This window comes from Saccopteryx bilineata, chromosome 6 (assembly GCF_036850765.1).
Source record: "Saccopteryx bilineata isolate mSacBil1 chromosome 6, mSacBil1_pri_phased_curated, whole genome shotgun sequence".
NCBI classification, from domain to species: domain Eukaryota; kingdom Metazoa; phylum Chordata; class Mammalia; order Chiroptera; family Emballonuridae; genus Saccopteryx; species Saccopteryx bilineata.
In genome coordinates this window covers 108,349,365-108,372,573 of record NC_089495.1, presented here as the reverse complement: position 1 = coordinate 108,372,573, position 23,209 = coordinate 108,349,365, and the positions used below count along the sequence as shown (strand labels likewise).

General features: G+C 38.7%; 1 protein-coding gene and 1 non-coding gene across 4 annotated transcripts in view; one reads left to right on the top strand and one right to left on the bottom strand.

The window, feature by feature from the left end:
* Positions 1-23,209, bottom strand: part of RNASEH2B (ribonuclease H2 subunit B) — a 73,449-nt gene that overhangs the window by 30,267 nt on the left and 19,973 nt on the right. For all 3 annotated transcript variants that reach the window (XM_066236026.1, XM_066236025.1, XM_066236024.1), the window contains exons 2-5: positions 13,945-14,016; positions 11,946-12,053; positions 9,099-9,175; positions 4,010-4,124 (exon numbers count right to left, since the gene is read on the bottom strand). In XM_066236026.1, the coding sequence (XP_066092123.1) occupies positions 4,010-4,124; positions 9,099-9,175; positions 11,946-12,053; positions 13,945-14,016 (372 nt within the window). The remainder of the gene's footprint in view (positions 1-4,009; positions 4,125-9,098; positions 9,176-11,945; positions 12,054-13,944; positions 14,017-23,209) is intronic.
* TRNAV-GAC (transfer RNA valine (anticodon GAC)) lies at positions 19,479-19,554 on the top strand. The gene has a single exon. It is a non-coding gene; the product is annotated as a tRNA-Val (tRNA).

Below are 23,209 nucleotides of genomic sequence, written 5' to 3'. Positions count from 1 at the left end.
TGTGCTCCCACCATGGGTACTACCTGACTACTCTTTAGCAATCTTCTTTGTTTCTTATTTAAAAATCCTAGCAATTAAATACAGAGAATGGAACCAAATTCTAACTTATAAATGGACAATAACCCCAAACAAATCGCAGCCAGCATCCACGGAGATCACTGAAAGAGGGCAACACAGTGCCTCAAAAACAGAACGCTCACAGCTAGGGTCAGAAACACTGCCTGCTCCTTAAACTGCTGAAGCTCTCCCTGTCTCCTTTCCTGTCCCCCTCTTCTTGCCTCACAAAGGGAAATTATCAAGAGGTGATACAAGATATAAGAAACTTTAAAAAGTTTCTATTTTTACATGACAGCACCTGAACACTCTGAGTATTGGGGAAGTGTTACACAGTTATAAGGAAGAGAAAGAGTTGCTGTCAGACAGAGAGACAGGAGTTCAAATCTTGATTCTACCACTTCAAGTTCTATGATGTTAGTCAACTTACTTAAACTCTTCCAGCTTCAGCTTCCTCATTTATAAAAATGTAGGTTATAATAACAATGAAAAGGAATTACTGCAAGGATTCAATAATATATGTAAAACAATAAATATAGAGATGGTATAGAATAATTTCTCAATACATGTAAGATATTTTATTCCCTGTTATCCCTAGTCTCCTATTTAAACCACTAGTATATATATTAATAAACAGACCATCAAACAAATGTGTATTGGTCACCTACTGTGCGCCTAATACTTAAATATCACAAAGAATTAAAAATGTCTAATTTGGCTGACCAGGCGGTGGCACAGTGGATAGAGCGTCAGACTGGGATGCAGAGGACCGGGGTTCAAGACTCCGAGGTTGCCAGCTTGAGCGCGAGCTCATCTGGTTTGAGCAAAAAGTCCACCAGCTTGAACCCAAGGTCACTGGCTCAAGCAAGGGGTTACTCGGTTTGCTAAAGGCCTGCAGTCAAGGCACATATGAGAAAGCAATCAATAAACAACTAAGGTGTTGCAACGTGCAATGAAAAACTAATGATTGATGCTTCTCATCTCTTTGTTCCTGTCTGTCTGTCCCTGTCTATCGCTCTCTCTGACTCACTCTCTGAATCTGTAAAAAAAAAAAAAAAATCTAATTTAAAAGCCTTAATAGCACAAACATTTATTGAGCATTTACTACATTCCCAGCACTTTCTGAACATCTATTTACATGTTATTTCCATTAACTCATGAAGCATCTCTTTGTGGTAGATACTACATACTATTAACTGCAATACTTAAATAATATTCAGATGTTGATCATTCAGAAATCTCAACACTATAAAGCTAAGAGAATGAAAGTTTTATTTTATGATTTTGAACAACTTTGCAGAATACTAATTATAATGTGTGACAGAATATAGGTGATACTTTCAAACCTTCAAACTCTTCATCTGACAGATACAGGATGCTGAAAAGATTGAATTATTTGCTCAAAACCACATACAAAATATATTTTTAATATTCCTTGTAGATAATCAGGTCCTGATCAAATTATCAGATTGTTCTTAAAGAAATTATTTCCTCAAAAGAGATATGAAGCAAATATAACAAAATATTAACATTTTTTTATTATTGAGGTTGGTACAAATATTTGTAGTTTTTTCCTCCAAGTTTTTCTGGACGTTTAAAATTTTTTAAAAATTGCTTCATCTGCTTATATAAGCAGATATATTATCAACCTTTATATAAACCAGATTTCTAACAACTCTAGGCCTCAAATTTTTCTTTCTTTTTTAATGACACTATGGCAAAGCACAAACTAACTGAGATTAAATTTCACGCCGTAGAAGGTATGTAATTCTCTAAAAGTCCTGGCAGTTTTCTTCACAAATTCTTCCCCTAATGATTTGGTCTATAAATCTCAAAATAATTGAAGGTTTAGAAACAAAATCAAAACAAGAAAAAAAAAGAAGAGAAATAACCTTTTCATCAAAATACATAAGCAATCCCACATTACTTGCTTTGTCTCCAGACCCAAAACAAATCTGTACGGTAGTTTTCTTTATGTGGGTTCTATGTACAAGAACAGTGGGAAGCTCCAAAGTGTACAACTGGTTACTCAGAGCTGGGCAAACAAGGTAAGTGTAGTGCACGCACTTCTTGTCCGGGACTTCCAAAAGCTGGGCAATGTTTTCAAGTGAAAGAGATTAGGACAGGAGCTCAGATGATTCAATAAGAGGTCAGGGGGTTGGTATGCAAGAAGGAAGGAATTGGAGAGGGGAAGCTCTTGTTCTGAAACACAGGCTGTAAGCTGTGCATGAACAAAGGCCAATGCATGAACACCCGCTCTGAATCTGGGTTTCTGGGTTTGGGTTTAATAGTTCTTATACAGCTAATGTAACAATTTTAAATAATGAGTTAATTGCATTTTCAACTGTATTAACTTGACAAAATTAAAATGAATTGCAATTATTTCCCCATTACCTTAGCTTTCAGTAATGGTTATGAGCTACTCATTTGTCACCAGAGAAGGACTGCTGTCTCCCGCTGGGCTCAGCATTAGGGGATGTCTTTAATGGACTGCTTTGATAAAACCTTGGCCCCACATACCCCTCAGGTACAAAACGGAGCATTAAGTCTAGCCAAGTGTGAATTTAGTAGACCCCTCAAATGTAAAATGCAATCAGTGAGGTTCTCCCCTTTCCCACTGTAGGCTTACACTTCTTGGAATCACTTTTTTTGGTTCCCGAAGTGTAATCGTTGGCCAAGCTGACTGTGACACCAAACAATAACAACAACTTATCAGTTTATTGCTTGGATTCCCACCCTGCTTGCACCCTGAAACTAGCTGGATGATTACTTGAAAGATGGATACTAAGTTTGCATAGTGCTTTTGACTAGTAAAAACACATCCACACACACTGCCTCCCTTCCTCCTCTCAAAATTCATCTGTTTGTCACCCAGCCAGCTCCTCCCCCCACCTCTTCTGACTGTGGGATGCTACCACTACATACCCCTTGGTCAAGGTGCAAACCCAGAAGTCATCCTGACTCCTCTTCTCTTTGATTACCATCTAATCACCAAATGAGGTTGGTTCTACCTCCAAATCGCTGCTTCCTTCTAGTTTCCTCTCTCTCCTGGCGTCAGGTGCCATCATTTCCTGCTTAGACCACTGCTGCAATCTTTGTGAATCTGGCCTCAGCTTCTCCAATATTATCCACACTGCTTAAATCTTCGCTGACACTCCAGGACCATTCGGTAAAGTCCAGACAAACATATGCTCTTTACCACCTGAACCCTTGCCCTGCATTCCCACCCCATTTCTCCCTTACCAACTTCAATCCGTCCCTGGCATGCTATACTCTGGCCACACTGGGCTCTTTGGCATTGCTTGAATGTGACAGACTTTTCCATACATCCATGCCTCTGTCATGCTGCTACTCTGACATAGCCTTCAGATCTCCGGTTAGAGGTCATTTCCCTTTTGAGAGCAGCACAATACACACTGAGCTGCACTCCCACCCAACATAGTCTGTGCATCCCCAGAAAACCCAGAGTTCACCTCCATTAGTCCCTGCTGTTTGCCCTACTTGTCATCTGCTCCTATCAGACTCGAAGCTGAGTGAGAAAGAATAATGTCTTACAAGTACCGCTAGAGCCTACCACCAGTGCTCAACATAGATGCTCAATAACTGCTTCTTGAATCAGAGGTATAGGTTTTATGGAATATTAAAAATGAGAACTATGAGGCAGAAAGCAGTTAAAAGTCAAGGGCTAATTCAAAGAAGAGCTAAGGCCCAAGCCTTGTGAAACCTGGCCCTTAGGACACACGGCACCACATTTCACCAGTTGGAAGGTCAAATACTGAACAATCCAAAGCAACAGAGGACTAGAATTGACAAGTGGGAGCAAAATTTGAATGACATCTTCTGCTCCAATCCACACAGAATAGCATTACATTCAGTGGGTCTTCAAGCAGCTCTATTCTCAGACAGACGCCCACCTGTTAGCAGCCACCAGCCTGATTTCAAAGGCTATATTTACCTTTTTCCTCTGTCACATGTCGAAGTAACTTCTCAAGTTCAAGAAATTTCAGTAGCAAGATGCAATTTGGAAACATGTCATCCACCACAACTTGATCTAGAGGCTGAAACTTTCCCTGAAAAAAGACTTTAGTCAGTTAGAATGCAAACGTGACAGTCAACAAACACACATTTAAAGAGAGAGAGAGAGAAAAAAAAAAGATACATCACTGTGTAGCTGGACTTCCAAACTAAGTTCAAAGCCACTTCTTCCACCTAAGGAATCCCTAACCTGGGACAGGCTCCAGAACAGACTCTCAGTTTCCCTTTAGGAAACTCTTGTGAGGGTTCCAATCTTAGTACAACCACTGGAAAAGAGGGCGGCAAAATCCTGGAGAAGTATGGAAGCTTGCAAAGACGGCAGAGATTGCCTAGAGCGGGTTCAACCCATTCATTTGAAAAAGAACCAGCTGAGGTCACAGAGCAGGAGTCCTGACAATCATCCAGGAATCAGCCTGGATCAAGGCCGGAGTGTGCCTTTCCCCACCCATCCTCACTTCTCCAGGGCCTTAAACATCACAAGCAAAAGAAAAATACCCCAAGTCAACCTATTCCTGTCAGTGGTCAGACAGTGTTTACAAATTTAGACCATAATAAAAGAAAAGATAGTTAGAGGGGTAAGTACAGTGAAGCTGCAGGCATTAAATCAGGCTCAGCTAGATAAGTGTATCTGGCCTGGTGGCCAATGGGCCAGAATGCAAAACACAGAAATTCAGAACCATTTTCTTCTCAATTAGGTTTAATTTTTCTTACAGCCCTGGCCAGCTGGCTCAGCGGTAGAGCATCTACTTGGCATGTGGATATCCTGGGTTCTATTCCTGGTCAGGGCACACAGGACAAAAGACCATCTGCTTCTCCACCCCTCCCCCTCTCGCTTCTCTCTTTCTATCTCTCTCTTCTCCTCCTGTAGCCATGGCTCAGTTGGAGCAAGTTGGCCTCAGGTGCTGAGAATGACTTCATGGCCTCGCCTCAGGTGCTAAAATAGCTCAGTTGCTGAGCAATGAAGCAACGACTCCAGACGGACAGAGCATTGCCCCATAGGTGTTTGCTGGGTAGATCCCAGTCAGGGTGCATACGGGAGTCTGTATCTCTGCCCACTCCCCGACTTCTCACTTAAAAAAAATAAATAAAAAATAGGTTTAGTTTTTCTTAACTTTACTAGTGGTATGCAGAGAAGTTTGTCTAAATTATTAGTCTCCTGACTTGGGGATTATCAGACTTTTGTATGGTTTTGCCCGTGGCCATTTCTGGCTCACTCTACTTTTCTGTTAGTGACAATTCCATTTGTAGACAGAAAAAACTGAGTCTGATCAGTTTTCTTTCTGAAAATACAGCTTTCTTTGTTTTAAGGGGGTCATTTTCTCATTCATTTGGTAGCATATCTGATAGTTTGTCATACTGTCTGTTAGCTTAACAAGTGGCAAAAAATGCCTCAATTAAAATGTTCTCTTTGCCCTCAGACAGTAAAAATAGTTCACAGATTTCCCAAGTCTTACTGTTTTTAGATTTCTACCTTAATTAATAGTCTTCTATGATCAACTAATATTTTAAATATATAACTATTTTAAAACAATATTGTACATATATATAATGGAGCATTTGGTCATAATATAATTTCATAATTAATGTTTCATTGTTTTTATCATATATATATGAAAAGGAAATGCAATAAGCAACTTGCTTTAATATAATTAATAACAGTTGGAAGAACTAGAATAAAGAATTATTTCTTCTGATGTTAAAATAAATCTTATAATTAAAAATGAGTAGTCGCCTGACCAGGCGGTGGCGCAGTGGATAGAGTGTTGAACTGGGACAAGGAGAACCCAGGTTCGAGACCCCAAGGTTGCTAGTTTGAGCGCGGACTCATCTGGTTTGAGCAAAGCTCATCAGCTTGGGCCCAAGGTCACTGGTTTGAGCAAGGGGTTACTTGATCTGCTGTAGCCCCCCTACCCCATCAAGGCACATGTGAGAAAGTAATCAGTGAACAACTAAAGTGCCGCAAAGAAAAATTGATGCTTCTCATCTCTCTCCCTTCCTGTCTGTCTGTCCCTATCTGTCCCTCTCTCTGACTCCCTGTCTCTATAAAAAAAAAAAAAATTAGTAAGTCAACAGTTAAAAAGTGTGAGCCAATATTTTTTTTTCAACCACATAGGAAAACATCATGTCTAAAACATAGGGAAGGAAATACCTAAATATCTCATTGTTTACTTTAAAGGGCATTTTTAGTATTTAGAAGAGAAAGATGGTTTACAATGAAAGCCAACCACCACCTTAAGCAGGATTTCTGCTTCATTCTGCATCTGTCAATTCAAATGAGCCATAACATCCCCAGAGATTCCAGAATGGCAGGGTCAGGATTAACCCACCAATTGTGGTCTTAATGCAAAATAGGGAAAGGCTCCCAAATATATGAGGGTGGGGGACTTTAAATGTTCATCAACGCAGGTACTAAGGCTTGTTCGTGGCTTTCTTTCTGTTAATGTAGCCTAGAAAACAAATGGGAACCAACTGAAGTTTACAACCTCCTTCCTGAACACTGCCAGCCCTTCCTGGGGGTGAATGGACCATTTGCATTCATTAGAGATCCATGGCTCACTAACCTCACTGCTGGTCTGCTCAAATTACACTATCAGGGTAGCTTCCAGATAACGGGAAATATGATTAAACTAAGGGATAAAACTTCACTAACCCATACAAAAGGACAGAGGATATAGAAAAGGATAAAAATAAAAGAAGCTAAGCTGCACTATGAGAAAGCATGACTTAAAGTTTTAATTCAGTTTTATTATATCAATATTTATAGCAAACTCAAAGTGACAGTCCCACAAAATAGAAGTTTTGGAATTTGGTCTAAGAATTAAATGAGACAAAACCGTAAGCATTTAAACTATATGCAAACAGTAGAATGCAAAAGAACAGATTCTTCTAAGCAGTTTAAATAACATTATTTGTTGAAGTTGTTTAAAGGTTTTCAAACTGTGGTTGGCAGATCCCTGGGAGTCCCCAATATCTTTTCGGGGGGCCCACAAGCCCCTCATATTCTTGATCAAAAGTAGGAGCAATTACTTTTATTTAAATTCTTGAATCTTAAGTGCAAATCTCTTAAATTTTAAATGCTCTGTGTGATAACAGTAATGTTGGGAAAGTGCGTCTGCAGGGCTGTCTCAAGGAACACCCGGGGCTAGCAGAGAGCTGCACCGGCTGCTCTTCTCAAGCATACCATTTTTACCTAAAACACCCCAGAACCCCACTATGAACTATGGTGACTCAAACTTGGGTATCTGGCAGAACCTGTCACAGCACAAAGGGACTGACAAGACTTGTAGTCAATGATAAAATTTTAACTTTCAAGCAAAAATTAGAAATCTAGAATATCTATCTGCCTCTGCCATTACGACAGCTCCCCAATAGTTAAGAGTTTTCTGGTAAGATCAGTGCTGATATCAACAAAAGTGAGTGTGCATGTGTGTGTGTGTAAAATGAGATGTGTCACCATTTGGAAAATCAACATAATTCAGTGATGCAATACTTTCCAAAGTTATGTATGGGCGAAAGATCCATTCTCAGTGTAAAATAGACGACAGATTTTTTTTTTTTGTATTTTTCTGAAGTTGGAAACAGGGAGGCAGTCAGACAGACTCCCTCATGCGCCCGACCAGGATCCACCTGGCATGCCCACCAGGGGGCGATGCTCTGCCCATCTGGGGCATCACTCTGTTGTAACCAGAGCCATTCTAGTGCCTGAGGCAGAGGCCATAGAGCCATCCCCAGGGCCCGGGCCAACTTTGCTCCAGTGGAGCCTTGGCTGCGGGAGGGGAAGAGAGAGACAGAGAGGAAGGAGGGGTGGAGCGGTGGAGAAGCAGATGGGTGCTTCTCCTGTGTGCCCTGGCCGGAACCGAACCCGGGACTCCTGCACGCCAGGCCGACGCTCTATCACTGAGCCAACCGGCCAGGGCCTGGACAACAGATTTTAATGTAACAGAGCAGGGAAAGTTCATTGACAGGGTCTCAGATTCCACATTGCAGCTAACTGTTAAGAAACTATGCCTTGTTGACTTTTGGAGTAGTGTCAAAGAATATCCACAATTGTCTGAAAAGGCTGTCATACTACTCCTCCCTTTCTGACTACACGTCTGGGCCAGGCTATTCTTCATATACGTCCATCACAACAATGTATGGAAGCAGACTGAACACAGAGGCAGATAGGAGAGACCTGTTGTTGTCTCTTAAGCTACACATCAAAGAGACTTACAATAATCTAAAACAGTGCCACACTCATCACTGAATTTTACTGTTTATTTAATTAAAAATGTATTATTTATGTTAATGTGTACTGGGTTTATTTTTATTTTAAAATAAATTAATAAAATTATTTTTAAAAATTTCTGAATCTTAATTTCTAATGTAGTAAATATTGATAGATAAGATTCACAGGAACAAAAAGCTCTATGGGATCTAAGAATTTTCAGTAGTGTAGAGGTATCCTGAGACCAAATGTTTCAGACCCTCTGGCTAAAACTATTACTATTAATTAACCTTGTCTTCGTATCATAAAGGTAATTTTATCTATCTGGAATTCCTTAAGTCTTAACTAGAGCTTCCCCATTAATGAGCTTTTTACTAGACAATCCCTAGTTTACCTATTTCACGATCTCTCCCAAATAAGAAAATGAGAAACGATAGTATCTTCTTTCTTCTCTTAAGACCTGAAATCAATTTCTTAACATTTGTATTACATTTCAAAGCTAATGAGTACTTAATGATAACACCTTTCCTTGCTAGGCTGTGTCAAACAAGCAAAGTGCACAGCACAGCGGGTTAGGAGACTCTTGGAAGTCCCGGGTAAGCCAGGTCAAGGTTCATGTGCTGGTTCTCAGGTCTCACTAGTCCACACCGGCACATACGGTACACGTGTTCTATACCAACCGATCTAACTCTGAGTTGTGAGGAATCTATATTTGGATCATGAAAAGGAGAGAGAGGAGATCAAGCAATAAAACAATCTATTCTGGTTCCTCACTGTTATTATCCCAAACTGGGAAACTCACCTCTTTGTCAGCCTTTATAAGGTAGTGGAGGAGCAGAAATAAAGGGTCCATGGGTGTGGCAAAGTGAAGGAGACCTCCTACAGAGTAGAAAGAGAACAAAGAGAATTAACGTCTGAACAGAAAACTTAGGCATTTCATTCTAATCCCAAAGTGGAAAGAATTCATTGAAAACTCTATGTGAAATTCCAAATACAGAAGCTCTCCTGACAGGCCCAAAGGTCTAGGTGATTCTCTCAAAAGGCAGAATGTGGTCAAGATTTTACTCCAAAGAGCTTCAAATACCTGTGTGCAGTCAAGACTCAGACACTGAAATTAATCTTTAACTTTCCATTTCTCTTTAGAAATAATTTTTAACAGAAGTCCTCCCCACTGCCCCCAAAACACAGGGTCAGAGAAAAATATGTACAGAATGTGAACCAGGCAAACAGGAAACTTATGTAAGTCTATCTGTAAACTGCAGTAAAATGGAATGTCCTGTGTTTTTGAAGACAAAGCCATGAGAAAGCAGTATTACTCTCTCGGCACATAGCTCCTACTATGGTACGTGGGCTCACAACTTTGAATTACTGGTGACTCAAAGCTCAGAAAACTGTTTGACACCCCAGGCCCTATCCCAAACCCCAACCCCAAAGAAAAAGGCAAGAGGGCAGAAGTCTATCTAATAAGACTGCACATAAGAAACTGGACACTCTGCTGTAAAGGTGATGGTGCTTTCCAGGCTAAAAGGAAAAAGACAATTCAAACAAACTAGCCTAACTGCACTCTGCTTTACTTTCCTATATCACATTCCCCTCCAAGCTTCCCAGACCTCCTCTTCAACAGAAATCAATCAGAAGAGGTATTTCAAATGGAACAATAATTCATTTAGCACCATGTTTACTATTTTCAGGAAATATGTGTTCTTACTTTTATTCTCTAGTAGAGCAATCTACCTATAGAGCTAAGAAATTCTAACCCTGAATTATATATAAATCCATTTCATAGTAAGAAAAATAAATTAAGGAAGTAGTTTCGTATTATAATATTAGTTGTATATTTTTTCCAAGTAGAAGAGAAGTTTATTTATTTTTTTTTTAAATTTATTTTTATTTTATTTATTCATTTTAGAAAGGAGAGAGAGAGAGAGAGAGAAAGAGAGAGAGAGAGATGGGGGGAGGAGCAGGAAGCATCAACTCCCATATGTGCCTTGACCAGGCAAGCCCAGGGTTTCGAACCGGCGACCTCAGCATTTCCAGGTCGATGCTTTATCCACTGCGCCACCACAGGTCAGGCAAGAAGAGAAGTTTATAAAACAACCTATCAGATTCTCTGATTCATTTTTTATAAGGCACCCATTCTATTAGGAATAGGAATAGGAATAGGTTTGTAGGTTTGAAAACAAAATCCTAGCAGCCATTCTTAAAAACAGATCCTTAAGATTAAGTTTAAAATAAGACAATCATGAAAAAAGCAGGAACTTTTGCTGTGAACCTAAAACTACTCTACTTAAGGGGGGGGGGGGGGGCAGATACTGACTCAGTCCAGGAGAGACGATCGATATTTTCCAGTTCCATCTGGATATTACTGTGCTTATCTAGCTAGACCCAACTGCAAGTGTACGTCTTATGTCACACGTTGGAACTCTCACATGCTGCCAAATGAACAAGCAGAGCAGCAACACCAGAAGGGAATTCCTGTGTTCCAGCTACCAGAGTATGCATAGACTACCACTGCATTTTGGCAACTCAAAAGCACTTTAATTCTTCTCAAACACATAGGTATATGAAATTTATCAGCAGCATGAAACTATTCTTCTGGAATGCTCTAGAAGAAAGGCAAAATGACCTTTCTATCTTAGCACAAAGTAGCCTCATACACAGGCAACAGAAAGCAGCGCTCTCTGGAAACAGTACGGACAGGCAGAGGGAATGCAGAGCGCGTCAACTACCCTATAACTCCCTATCCCCAACCCCACCCCTGCCTCACAGAACCATCAGAAAAACGTGAGGTACCCTTTTTCCTGCTGAGTCAACGCTACTCCAAATGAAAGGAACATGAAAAAAATTAGAACTTTGGTATTGAGGGTGTGTGTTCAGGGGAGGGGGGGAAATGGCAATAGTAATTTATATAACAAAGCATTAAAAAATCTGTTATATTCTATTCTTTTTTAGAAGCTATGTCAGTATCCATTTTCAAGGAAATAAGATGTGTAAAACTTGAAAATCCTCAAATGTGGCTAATAGAAGAACAAAGAGCTTCTAGACCAAGGGTCCCCAAACTGCGGCCCCCTGAGGCCATTTATCCGGCCCCCGCAGCACTTCCGGAAGGGGCACCTCTTTCATTGGTGGTCAGTGAGAGGAGCATAGTTCCCATTGAAATACTGGTCAGTTTGTTGATTTAAATTTACTTGTTTTTTATTTTAAATATTGTATTTGTTCCCGTTTTGTTTTTTACTTTAAAATAAGATATATGCAGTGTGCATAGGGATTTGTTCAAGTTTTTTTTATAGTCTGGCCCTCCAACAGTCTGAGGGACAGTGAACTGGCCCCCTGTGTAAAAAGTTTGGGAACCCCTGTTCTAGACAAAACAAAGTGCACTCCCTGGTACAAAAGTCCTCTACCTTTTGAAAAGGATGTCAGGGTTTTAAAGTTGTTAGGTAAAAATTTCCTACCATCTAAGATACATAGGTATTGAGATAAACTTGCTCAAATTATCTTTCCTTTCTTCTGATTAACTCTACTCTGACGCCAGTGAAGAAAAGCACATCGACCAGACTCCAACCCAAGAGGGCAGACCCATGTGCCCGTGAAGGATGGAGAAGCTGGAGCATGCTGTTTAGTTAATGGAATATACACACTAGTCACTTACCTGATTGAACTGATTGATTTATAAACCAAGAATGGTGTTTTTCCTTGAAAACTTTTATTTCAAACAGCTGCTGTAGACACATATTGAGCAAGTAAAGGGCTCCTTCCCCTGTTAAGAGAAATCTGTTTTTTATTTGTAAGTTTTCACACACACACACACACACACACACACACACACAAAATCAAAAGACTATCCAATAGTTCTGAGGAATGTTCCTAATATAAACATAAACATACATAGATATACATTCTAAACAAACTGACTCCAAGGAAAGCTTATAGCTATTATATACAGATGCTTGTTTTCCAGTTCTATAATCTTCACTGAACTTAAACCAATAAATAATAAAAGGCAAATTACTTAACTATTACAAAGCCTCTTATTGAATCCACCATCAGACCAAGAGGAAAAAGCCTTTCTTAAACCACCCAAACCTAATGATTCAGCCAGATGAGCTGAGCTGGCAAGTTTGTCCCAGAACCCAGGATGGCTGCATGCCACCCCTCCCCCACCCCAAGATAAGGACTGAGCCTGTAGACTATGAAGGCCAGCTCCTGAGTGAGAAAGGCAAGGGCCCTTTAACGCATGACATTTTCTTCTATACACAGAGAAATCAAGGACTTCGAATCTATCTCTACCACATGCTAGGTATGTGCCTTTGGAGAAGTTATGTGAACTTTTCTGCACTTCTGTTTCCATATCAGTGAAATGGGAGCAATCATGAACATACCTCACTGGGTTTTTATAAGGATTAGAAAGAGAATACATGCAAACTTCTTAAAACAATACTTGGAACAGAATAAATGCACAGCAATATTGGCCTTTTATTTTTTCCATTGTCAGTGTAGCAAATACAAACATTTGTTCAAAGTTCTGTGGTCTATGGACATTTAGATAAAAAAGAAATTTTATAAGAAGCCCGACATTTTTATACCTTTACTTGTGTAAAGGCTTTAGAACTTTTGCTGCTATCTAAAACTTCTCTTCAAAAAATATTTCTCACCTCAACCTAGTCTTATGCATAAGAATGAGCTCCAGATAATGTTGTGGACAAATTATACTTAATTTCATATTGAAAAAAGAAAACTGGAGGAAGCCAAAACTATTTTTCTCTTGCTGCTTCTATTTTATAGTTTTCCAACAACAATAAGGCACACCCACTGGCTTCCCTTGCTTTTACTCTTCAGTATTACAGTCGCCAGGAGAATGCGCTAATTTACTAAGTAGCCAGTATCTACCTACAACCTTATAAAATTAATAATAATCTTTTAACATAAATCTTATAAAATAAGTTAATGGAAAAACAATTCCATATAGAGATAAATAATATCATTAATATTACTACCTATTTATGGTATATTTTAATATTTTTGCCTAAAAATTAAAAGACAAAAATGGAAAATACATTGAAATATTTTACTTCTGATAAAATATGTATCTCTTTAATATACAATGTTTTTAATACAAAAATAAATCACCCCTTGACAGGAAAAAGATATGCTACTTTCTGGTCAGCTACAAGGTACACCCAAAAACAAAACCATGCCTGATCTTGGCATGTCAGGTAAAAAGCCTTTTTTTTTAGCCCTGGATGATGGTTTATTACTGTACAGGAGGCTAAGTATTCTAAGAAAAGTTGGCTTAAGAAGAGAAAATTATTCTGTTTTCAGAGAGAAATCAAACATGTCACTTTGTTTTGCCATCATTTCTGAAGAATGAATAGGTCTATGGACTGAAATTATAAGAATGAATAACAAATGTCTACCTAGGTCCAGCGAATCATCTGAGAAGACTAGTAATACCATTAACTTACTTCTGTCACCCTGCAATGCCACTTTACATTTAAAAACTATTCAGTTAGAGCATACAAAGGAAAATAAGTACATACACACTTTATAGCCACAACATTCAAAAACCATTCCAGTTACATTAAAAAAAAAGTCATTACTATTATCGGAGGGGAGGGGAGAAGTGAGGATGGGAGAGAAAGAGAGCTTACCTGAACATGGATTAACCAATTTTACAAACATAAGCCCACTTTTCATCTTCTTTGAAGCATCTTTTAAATATTCTGAAAAGAAATAGTGAGTTTGTAAAATTAAGACATTTACTTTATTGCTCTTCTAATATACTTTACCCTGATTTTCTTCTATTTACATGATTTTTCTTCCTAAAAATTTCAATTCAATTCTACTGCTTAGTTGCTGTGTGACCTTGAGCAAATTATCAATTTCTCTGTCAAGTGCAGGAGGCTTTTAGGCCATTTTAATTTACTTCTTTGAGAAATGATGAGAAACAGGACTTGAAGTCAGATGGCTTGAATTATAACCTGGGCTCAACTACTTGATAGTTTTGTCATCTTGGGCAAGATTCTTCTTGTCCTGTCTCAGTTGTCACATCAATAAAATGATAAAAATATATATACTTGCCTTTCAAAGAATTAAATTAGCTAATCTTCTGAAAGTTCTTAACATATCGGACAAACAGAAACATGATCTAGTTTTAATTACTAGTATTATTATTTTATTGTTATTATTATGAAATAGAATCCCTTAAAAATAAATATTTCCTGAACATTTATATTTTTTGCCCCTAATTGTAATTACATAGCCTTGTCCTCTGCCCATTTTTCAAGGGGGGTATTCATCTTTCTTTTACTACTTTATGAGTAGTTTTTATACAGTAAAAATATGAATTATTTGTGTCATACTTAGAAAGACCTTCTCTTTCTCTAGATTATATTTTCTTCCTTATATCTGTAACCTATCTGACATATATGTGGGTATAAAATATGGGGAGGAGGTTCAACTTTAATTATTTGACAATGGGTTGTCCAATTGTATCAACACCACCTACTGAATGATCCATCATTAAAATAATTTCTTAATGCTCAATGTTTAAAATACATTTATAAGTCTGTCAATAGACATTCTATTTTAATCCATTAATTTGTGTCTATATTAACATTAGTACTTTAATATTTTAATTATCATAGCTTCAAAATACATTTTAATACCATGAGAGGTAGGTCCCCTCATTATTATTTCTTCTATAATATTTCACTGTCAAAGTTTTAATCATATAGCTTAAAAATCAAGACCATGACAATGTTATTTTTAACATCCTCTATACATTTTGAATGGCATATTCATGGAACTCATTGAAAGAGCTCTCTCTCCTGAAGGAACCAGAGGGCTTTTAATAAGGAAGAACAACAACCTACCAAAGGGCAAAACAGAAAGCTTCAAGGAAAGAAGGGAACTTTCAGTCACTTTTATTTTTTATGGTCCCTGCTCCCTTTACCCCACTTCAGATCTTCATAAACTTATATATAGTAAGCATGTTTAGAAATCAGCTTCCTCATGAATGGTTAAAATACAACTTTTTTTTCCTGAAAGTAATAGTGACATTAAATATATAAAGAAAAATACCCTAATTTTAAGATTCCTACTTGCAATCAAGTGGAACAATAGAAACTCAATTACCCTCTCACCTGGTGTAACCCCTAAAAAGACAAAAATATACAAAACAACTATTTCTTTTTTTTTTTTTTTTGTATTTTTCCAAAGCTGGAAACGGGGAGAGACAGTCAGACAGACTCCCGTATGCGCCCGACCGGGATCCACCCGGAACACCCACCAGGGGCGAAGCTCTGCCCACCAGGGGGCGATGCTCTGCCCCTCCAGGGCGTCGCTCTGTTGCGACCAGAGCCACTCCAGCGTCTGGGGCAGAGGCCAAGGAGCCATCCCCAGCGCCCGGGTCATCTTTGCTCCAATGGAGCTTTGCTGCGGGAGGGGAAGAAAGAGACAGAAAGGAAGGAGAGGGGAAGGGGTGGAGAAGCAGATGGGCGCTTCTACTGTGTGCCCTGGCCGGGAATCGAACCCGGGACTTCTGCACGCCAGGCCGACGCTCTACCACTGAGCCAACCGGCCAGGGCCCAAAACAACTATTTCTAAGACAATGGAGGCTGAGCCAAGCAGAACGGTGATCTCTGAGAGATGGGAAACAAGGTGAGCCCTGGGATCACCCCAGTTTACTGCCTTGAGAGTTTCCAGACCATGGAGCAGACTGGGAGAACTGAAGTAAGCCTGGAAGATCCCCGGAGTTGAACAGAGGAAGCTGAGGGTGCTGGAGACACCACAGCTATAGTTCTCAGGTCAGTAAACAGAAAATGAGAGAGTTAACAAAGAAAGAAAACCTCAGAGGTCTGCAAAGGGCACCGGTCAGTCAGTGAATGCATATGATGTAACTATCTGAGGGCTAGGAGAAAAATCATCTGAACAGGTTAGATGGAACAGTACCTCACACTCACTCAGGGCCTTAAATCTGGTCTATTCCCAGACAGAATGGAAAAACCTCACAATTCAGAGGGCACTGGATAGAGTAATCAAAGGGTCTTCCCTCAGCAGTAGGGAACAAATAACTGTAGATTAAAAGCTGCCCTGGTTCCCCTGAACTAACTTTACAAGTGAAAAAACCTAAAAGGATCAAACTGTTTCCAAGGCCCTTCACTGTATCCCAGAGTGAAGTTCAAGATTATTTATAGGAATACAGAAATATTCATCAGCCAAAAAAGGAAAAGTCACAATGTCTGGCTTATAATCAAATATTACTAGGCAGTTAAAGAAGCAGAAAAAGATGGCCTATAATAGGAAAAATAAGTATATTATTGAGAAATTGGTATTAATATGAAACACATATCTTACAACAAACAGATAAGAGCATTAAAAAGAGTGTTCCTCACATACAAAAAGTTAAGTAGAAACAGAGCATTTTTTCAAAAGACCCAAGTTGGGATGAGATTAATGGCAGAAGAAAAGATTAATGAATTTAAAGACTGCAATAGAAACTCTCTAAAATAAAAACACATTTAAATTAAAAATAATAAAAAAAATCAGTTAACTCTGGGACAAGCATCCTAATAATAGATATGTAACTAGAGCTTCTAAAAGGCAGGGGCAGGGACAGAAAAAATATTTAAAGAAAGTATGGTTGAATATTTTCAAATTTGATGAAAGCTATAAACTCACAATTCCAAAAAAGTTTAATAAACTCAAAGAAAAAAAGAATAAAACCATACATAAAAAATAGTTCAAAACCAGTAATGAAGAGGAAATCTTAAAAGCAGAGAAGAAAAAAGACATTATGTACCGAGACACTAAAAATGACAATAAATTTCTTGTTGGAAACAGTGCAAGCCAGAAAACTATGGAAAAACATCTGTAAAGTACTAAAGAAAACATGATAAACACAGAGAAAATATCCTTGAAAAATGAAGGTGATAAATAGACTTTTTCATACATACAAGAGCGGAAAACAATAATCGCCAACAGACCCATGCCATAAGGAGTGGCAGACAAAATAAGACACCAGATGAAAATATGAATCTCAACAAAGGAATGACCAACAACAGTAATGGTGACTGCAGCGATAAATAAAAAATAATTTTATTATTATTTAAATCACTGACTAAACAAAAATAACAGTAATTTAGTGCAGGGTTTATAGCATATGCATAAAGGAAATGTATGACAACAGCAGCATAAAGGCCAGGAGGAGAGAAATGAAAGCATACCATTGTCAGTTTCTTAGGCAAATGTGAAGTGGTAGAATATCACTTAAGTGGATGATTTAAATGTGTACAACAAACCCTACAGCAGCCACTAAAATTACAAAACAAAAAATGCTGTCACTAATAAGGTAACAAAAGAGGTAAAGTAGAATCATAAACCAAAAGGTAGCAGAAAGGGGACAACAGAAGAACAAAGAATTGATGAGACAAATGGAAACAACCAGCAAGATGACAGACTCAAACCTAACCATGTCAACAAGCACATTCAATGTAAATGGCTGTTCACCGGTTCAACTGCAGTGACTGTCAGACTGGATAAAAAAGTAAATAAAACTACAGGGTGGGGCAAGTTGTTTAGAGTTGTTTGTATGAAAGGCAACACAATGATTAATAAATAATAATACAAGAATAAACTGTTTCATGTACTCACAACTGTACACCTACTTTTGCCCCACCCTGTATATTCTGCCTATAAGAAACACACTTTAAAGATATATAAAGACACAGTAGATTAAAGGAAAAAGTCATAGTATGCTTATCATGCTAACAGTAATTAAAAGAGAGATGAAATGGTTCTGTAAATAACAAAGATTATTTACAGGGATGAAGAAGGTCATTTCATAATCCTAAATGTTCATGCTCACGAATACAGAGCTTCAAGATGAGCAAAGTGAGAATGGACAGAGGCCCTCTGCCCCTTCTCTCACCCCTGGCAAACACCAGTCTGTTCTCCATCTCTGTAATTGTCATCTTGAAAATGTTACACAAATGAACCATACAGACTCAATTTTAAGAATCTTTTAAGACTTTCATTTCTGCAACTTATAAAAATGTAAGCACGAAGTTTAGCACTGTTAACAACTTTCACAAGAAACGAACACAGGCTACGGCTTTCTCTCCTCTCCCTCGCTGCTTCTCACTTTTCCAGTATCACATAATCTTCATCTTAAGGCACAGAAAGGGGACTTCTTTCTTCTTCGCATACACCCTTTATTTTATTTCAGTACTACTGTAAATCTTTTAACTTTAAATTGGTAAATTATTGATTTTTCTGTTTCCTTTTTTTTACTTCAGTAGAACACTTTAGTTCTAGTGATCCTTGCTAGTTCTCCTTCAGCATTCCTAGTCCTCCAGAACTTAAAATAATTAAAATTTGCAAATGCCAAGTCTAAAAAGATACGTTTAATAACTACACAAGGAAAGCAGTGTTTCCATTTTTCCCAGGAAGAGCAGTAAATCCAGAGGATTAGCTATAGCTTAAAACGTCAAATTATAAGACCTTTGGAATTACTAAGTATTAATAAATACTGACATTAATGTGTTCTATTGCAAAATGCCAGTGTTCCCTGAAATAAGCTTTGAGATATGTTAGTGTAGATAAGACTGAAATGTCTACTTAGTAGGGGGGAAAAGTCATTTTTCTCACTGTGCCGACAAGACCTTGCTGTGGGACTGAATCTTTCACAGAATTCCTCTGCTTGTTTTTGCCTCTCTTTTACAGTAGAATGCATTTCCAAATTAATCTCTCCTGCCCACTTTATTCATTTGTTAATTACTGATTTAGCAAATACAGATCCAGCCCTTATTCATGAGGAGTTTGGGGATGTTCTGTGGTAGAGACAAATACTGATTCAAATAATCACATGAATGTAGACTGCAAATGTAACAACTGCTGTGAGGAAGAAATACATGGGATAGGAGACCTTGACAGAGGATGCAAGCATACACGAGGAAGTCTGGGAAGGCTCCCTGTGCCTAGCTTGGTTAAGTTCTTTGCTTTGATGGTTAAGGAGTAAACGGAATTATGCATTTGTTTTGTTCCTGAGCCAAACTCAGTCCACAGAAGGGCTGATACGCACTTTTTGAAACTTTGAGATAGGTGCCAATATTTGAAAATCAGGTGATTTTACATAAAGTGCAGACTTCAAGCATATTTTCCTAAATATAAAAAACAATTAGGGGCCCTGGCCAGTTGGCTCAGTGGTAGAGCGTCGGCCTGACGTGCAGAAGTCCCGGGTTCGATTCCCGGCCAGGGCACACAGGAGAAGCGCCCATCTACTTCTCCACCCCTCCCCCTCTCCTTCCTCTCTGTCTCTCTCTTCCCCTCCCGAAGCCAAGGCTCCATTGGAGCAAAGATGGCCCGGGCGCTGGGGATGGCCCCTTGGCCTCTGCCCCAGGCACTAGAGTGGCTCTGGTGGCAACAGAGCGACGCCCTGGAGGGACAGAGCATCGCCCCCTGGTGGGCAGAGCGTCACCCCTGGTGGATGACGCATGCGGGACTCTGTCTGTCTCTCCCCGTTTCCAGCTTCAGAAAAATACACACACACACACACAAAACAAACAAACAAACAAAAAAACAATTAGGCAAAGATTTTGCCTTGCACAATTAAAAACCTGTCAGATGGCAACTACCACTCTCTGGGTGCCCTTAGTCTTTCCTCTACAGCAGGGGTCTCAAACTCGCGGCCCGCCAAACAATTTTGTGTGGCCCGCAGACTAATCCACGAAGTTCAAAATATTTTGGATAAAATTAAGTAAGCCTAGGGGCCTACTTGTATTTTTCATTTCTCTAGCATCCTAGCTAGATATTTGCTTAGTTAACAGCAGTTGTGATGCGAACTACAGTTTCTGGTCGTTTTGTGACACTGAAAAGTGTTGCGTAACAGTTGCCTTTTGTAGACCTAGTGCGGCCCGCCAAACGGCTGTGATCTTGCTCTGCGGCCCACATGCTGAGTTGAGTTTGAGACCCCTGCTCTACAGCACCTTTTACACTCATCTTATGGTTGGATGACCAGCAACTGCCATGTCTTTCCTTCCTAAATAAACTGCCTTCTCATTGGTTAGATTCTATCAACCCACAGCAGGACCTAGGAAATATCTGGTGCTAAACAAATAACAATTTAGTAATAACACCACTCTTTTATCAAATCTTTTTATATTACCAATTTTCTCTTACTAATTTAGGCACTATTTTTTGCACTGAGAATATAGTTGTGAATTAAACAACACTCCTGCCCTCATAGAAAGACTGCCTTCAAATCCCTTTCTCTTCCCCTTCCCCTGCCTACTTCCTTCTCCATGCCAGTCCATCAGTCCCAAGCTCTGCCCTCACCCTTCAATCATCTAGTCTTACAAGGCAGAAATAAGATCCAGATCGTCTGGAACCGGAAGGCCCTGGGTCCAGAACTGTGTTGTTAAACAGAAATAAAATGCATTATATAAGTGTGGGCCACATATGTGATTTGAAATTTTCTAGAAGCCACATTATAAATGGGTCAAATAAATTTCAGTGATATATTTCTAAAACCAATGATATAGTTCTTGAGTCTTCTCTCTTTTATTTATGGTCTAAAGCAGGGGTAGTCAACCTTTTTATACCTACCGCTCATTTTTGTATCTCTGTTAGTAGTAAAATTTTCTAACTACCCACCAATTCCACAGTAGTGGTGATTAATAAAGTAGGGAAGTAACTTTACTTTATAAAATTTATAAAGCAGAGTTACAGCAAGTTATTTTTTTTTTTAGCAAGTTAAAGCATATAATAATAATTACTTACCAAGTACTTTATGTTGGATTTTCGCTAAGTCTGGCAGAATAAATCTTTATAAAACAACTTACTATAGTTAAACCTATCTTTTTATTTACACTTTGGTTGCTCCGCTACTGCCCACCATGAAAGCTGGAACATCCACTAGTGGGCGGTAGGGACCAGGTTGACCACCACTGGTCTAATGCTTTATCAAATTTGTTGATCTTTTCAAAAGGGTTAACTTTGGTTTTGTTAATTTTTCTTGGTTGTTTTACTATTCTCTACTTTATTTCTCCTGTAATCTTTATTTCCTTCCTTCCACTTGCTTTGTTCTTTTTCTAGTTTCCTAAGGTAAAGTTTAGTTTATTAATTTAGGATCTTTCTTCTATTTTAATGTAAGCATGTATAGTTGTATATGATGCTCTAAACACTGCTTTACCTGTACCCCTTATGCTTTTGATGTATGTTTCATTTTCTTTAATTTCAAAGAACTTTGTTCTTTGATCCATTGGTTATTTAGGAGAGTATCCACATATCCATGAATTCCCCAAATACCCTTCTGTTATTGTCTTCTATTTTTATTTCACTATTTTGGGAGAGCATATTTTGTATATTTCATTACTTTTAAATTTATTGAGGTTTGTTTTATGGCCTAGAACAGGGGTCATCAAACTTTTTCTAAAAACCACCCACCTTGCAGTGCTGGTCAACCTGGTCCCTACTGCCCACTAGTGGGCGGTCCAGCTTTCATGGTGGGCCAATCTTGGCGCTGTTTGGTTGTTCTGCTACCGCCCACCATGAAAGCTGAAATGCCCACTAGTGGGCAGTAGGGACGTTGACCAGCACTGCAAAAGTGGGCGGTTTTTATAAAAAGTTTGACAACCCCTGGCCTAGAATATGGTCTGTTCTGGAGAATGTTTCATGTTCCCTTGAGAAGATTGTGTAGCCTACTGTTGTTGAGAGGAATGTTCTATAGATTAGTGGTTTTCAACCACCAGTCCACCAGAAATTTTGTGCTGGTCTGCAAAGAGTTAACCACCCTGATGTTGAAGATTACAGTCTATAACCACTGGGTCTACAATCTTCATACAACACCGGGGTGGTTAACTCTTATATGGACCAGCACCAGCCCATCAAGGGTCTATAATCTTCATAAAACATCGGGTGGTTAACTTTTACATGGACCAGCACTAGTCCATCAAGGGTCTATATTCATACAACATCAGGGTGGTTAACACTTTCATTGACCACCATGAAATTTCTGGTGGACTGACAGTGAAAAACACTGCTATAAATGTCTCATAGGTTTAGCTGGTTTACAGACAGTGGTACCTTGACACATGAGTTTAATTCGTTTCATGGCCAAGCTTATGACTCAATTTGCTCATGTGTCAAATCAAATTTCCCCATTTACTTTTAAAAAATGAATGGGTCAAAGAAGAAATAAGTGCAGAGATCAAAAGATATATACAGACTAATGAAAATGACAATACGACATATCAGAATCTATGGGATGCAGCAAAAGCAGTGATAAGATGGAAGTTCATATCGCTTCAGGCATATATGAACAAACAAGAGAGAGCCCAAGTGAACCACTTAACTTCCCACCTTAAGGAACTAGAAAAAGAAGAACAAAGACAACCCAAAACCAGCCGAAGAAAGGAGATAATAAAAATCAGAGCAGAAATAAATGAAATAGAGAACAGAAAAACTATAGAAAAAATTAATAGAACAAGGAGCTGGTTCTTTGAAAAGATCAACAAAATTGACAAACCCTTGGCAAGACTTACCAAGGAAAAAAGAGAAAGAACTCATATAAACAAAATCCAAAATGAAAGAGGAGAAATCACCACGGACACTGTAGATATACAAAGAATTATTGTAGAATACTATGAAAAACTTTATGCCACTAAATTCAACAACCTAGAAGAAATGGATAAATTCCTAGAAAAATACAACCTTCCTAGACTGAGTCAAGAAGAAGCAGAAAGCCTAAACAGACCTATCAGTAGAGAAGAAATAGAAAAAACCATTAAAAACCTCCCCAAAAATAAAAGTCCAGGCCCTGACGGCTATACCAGCGAATTTTATCAAACATTCAAAGAAGACTTGGTTCCTATTCTACTCAAAGTCTTCCAAAAAATTGAAGAAGAAGCAATACTT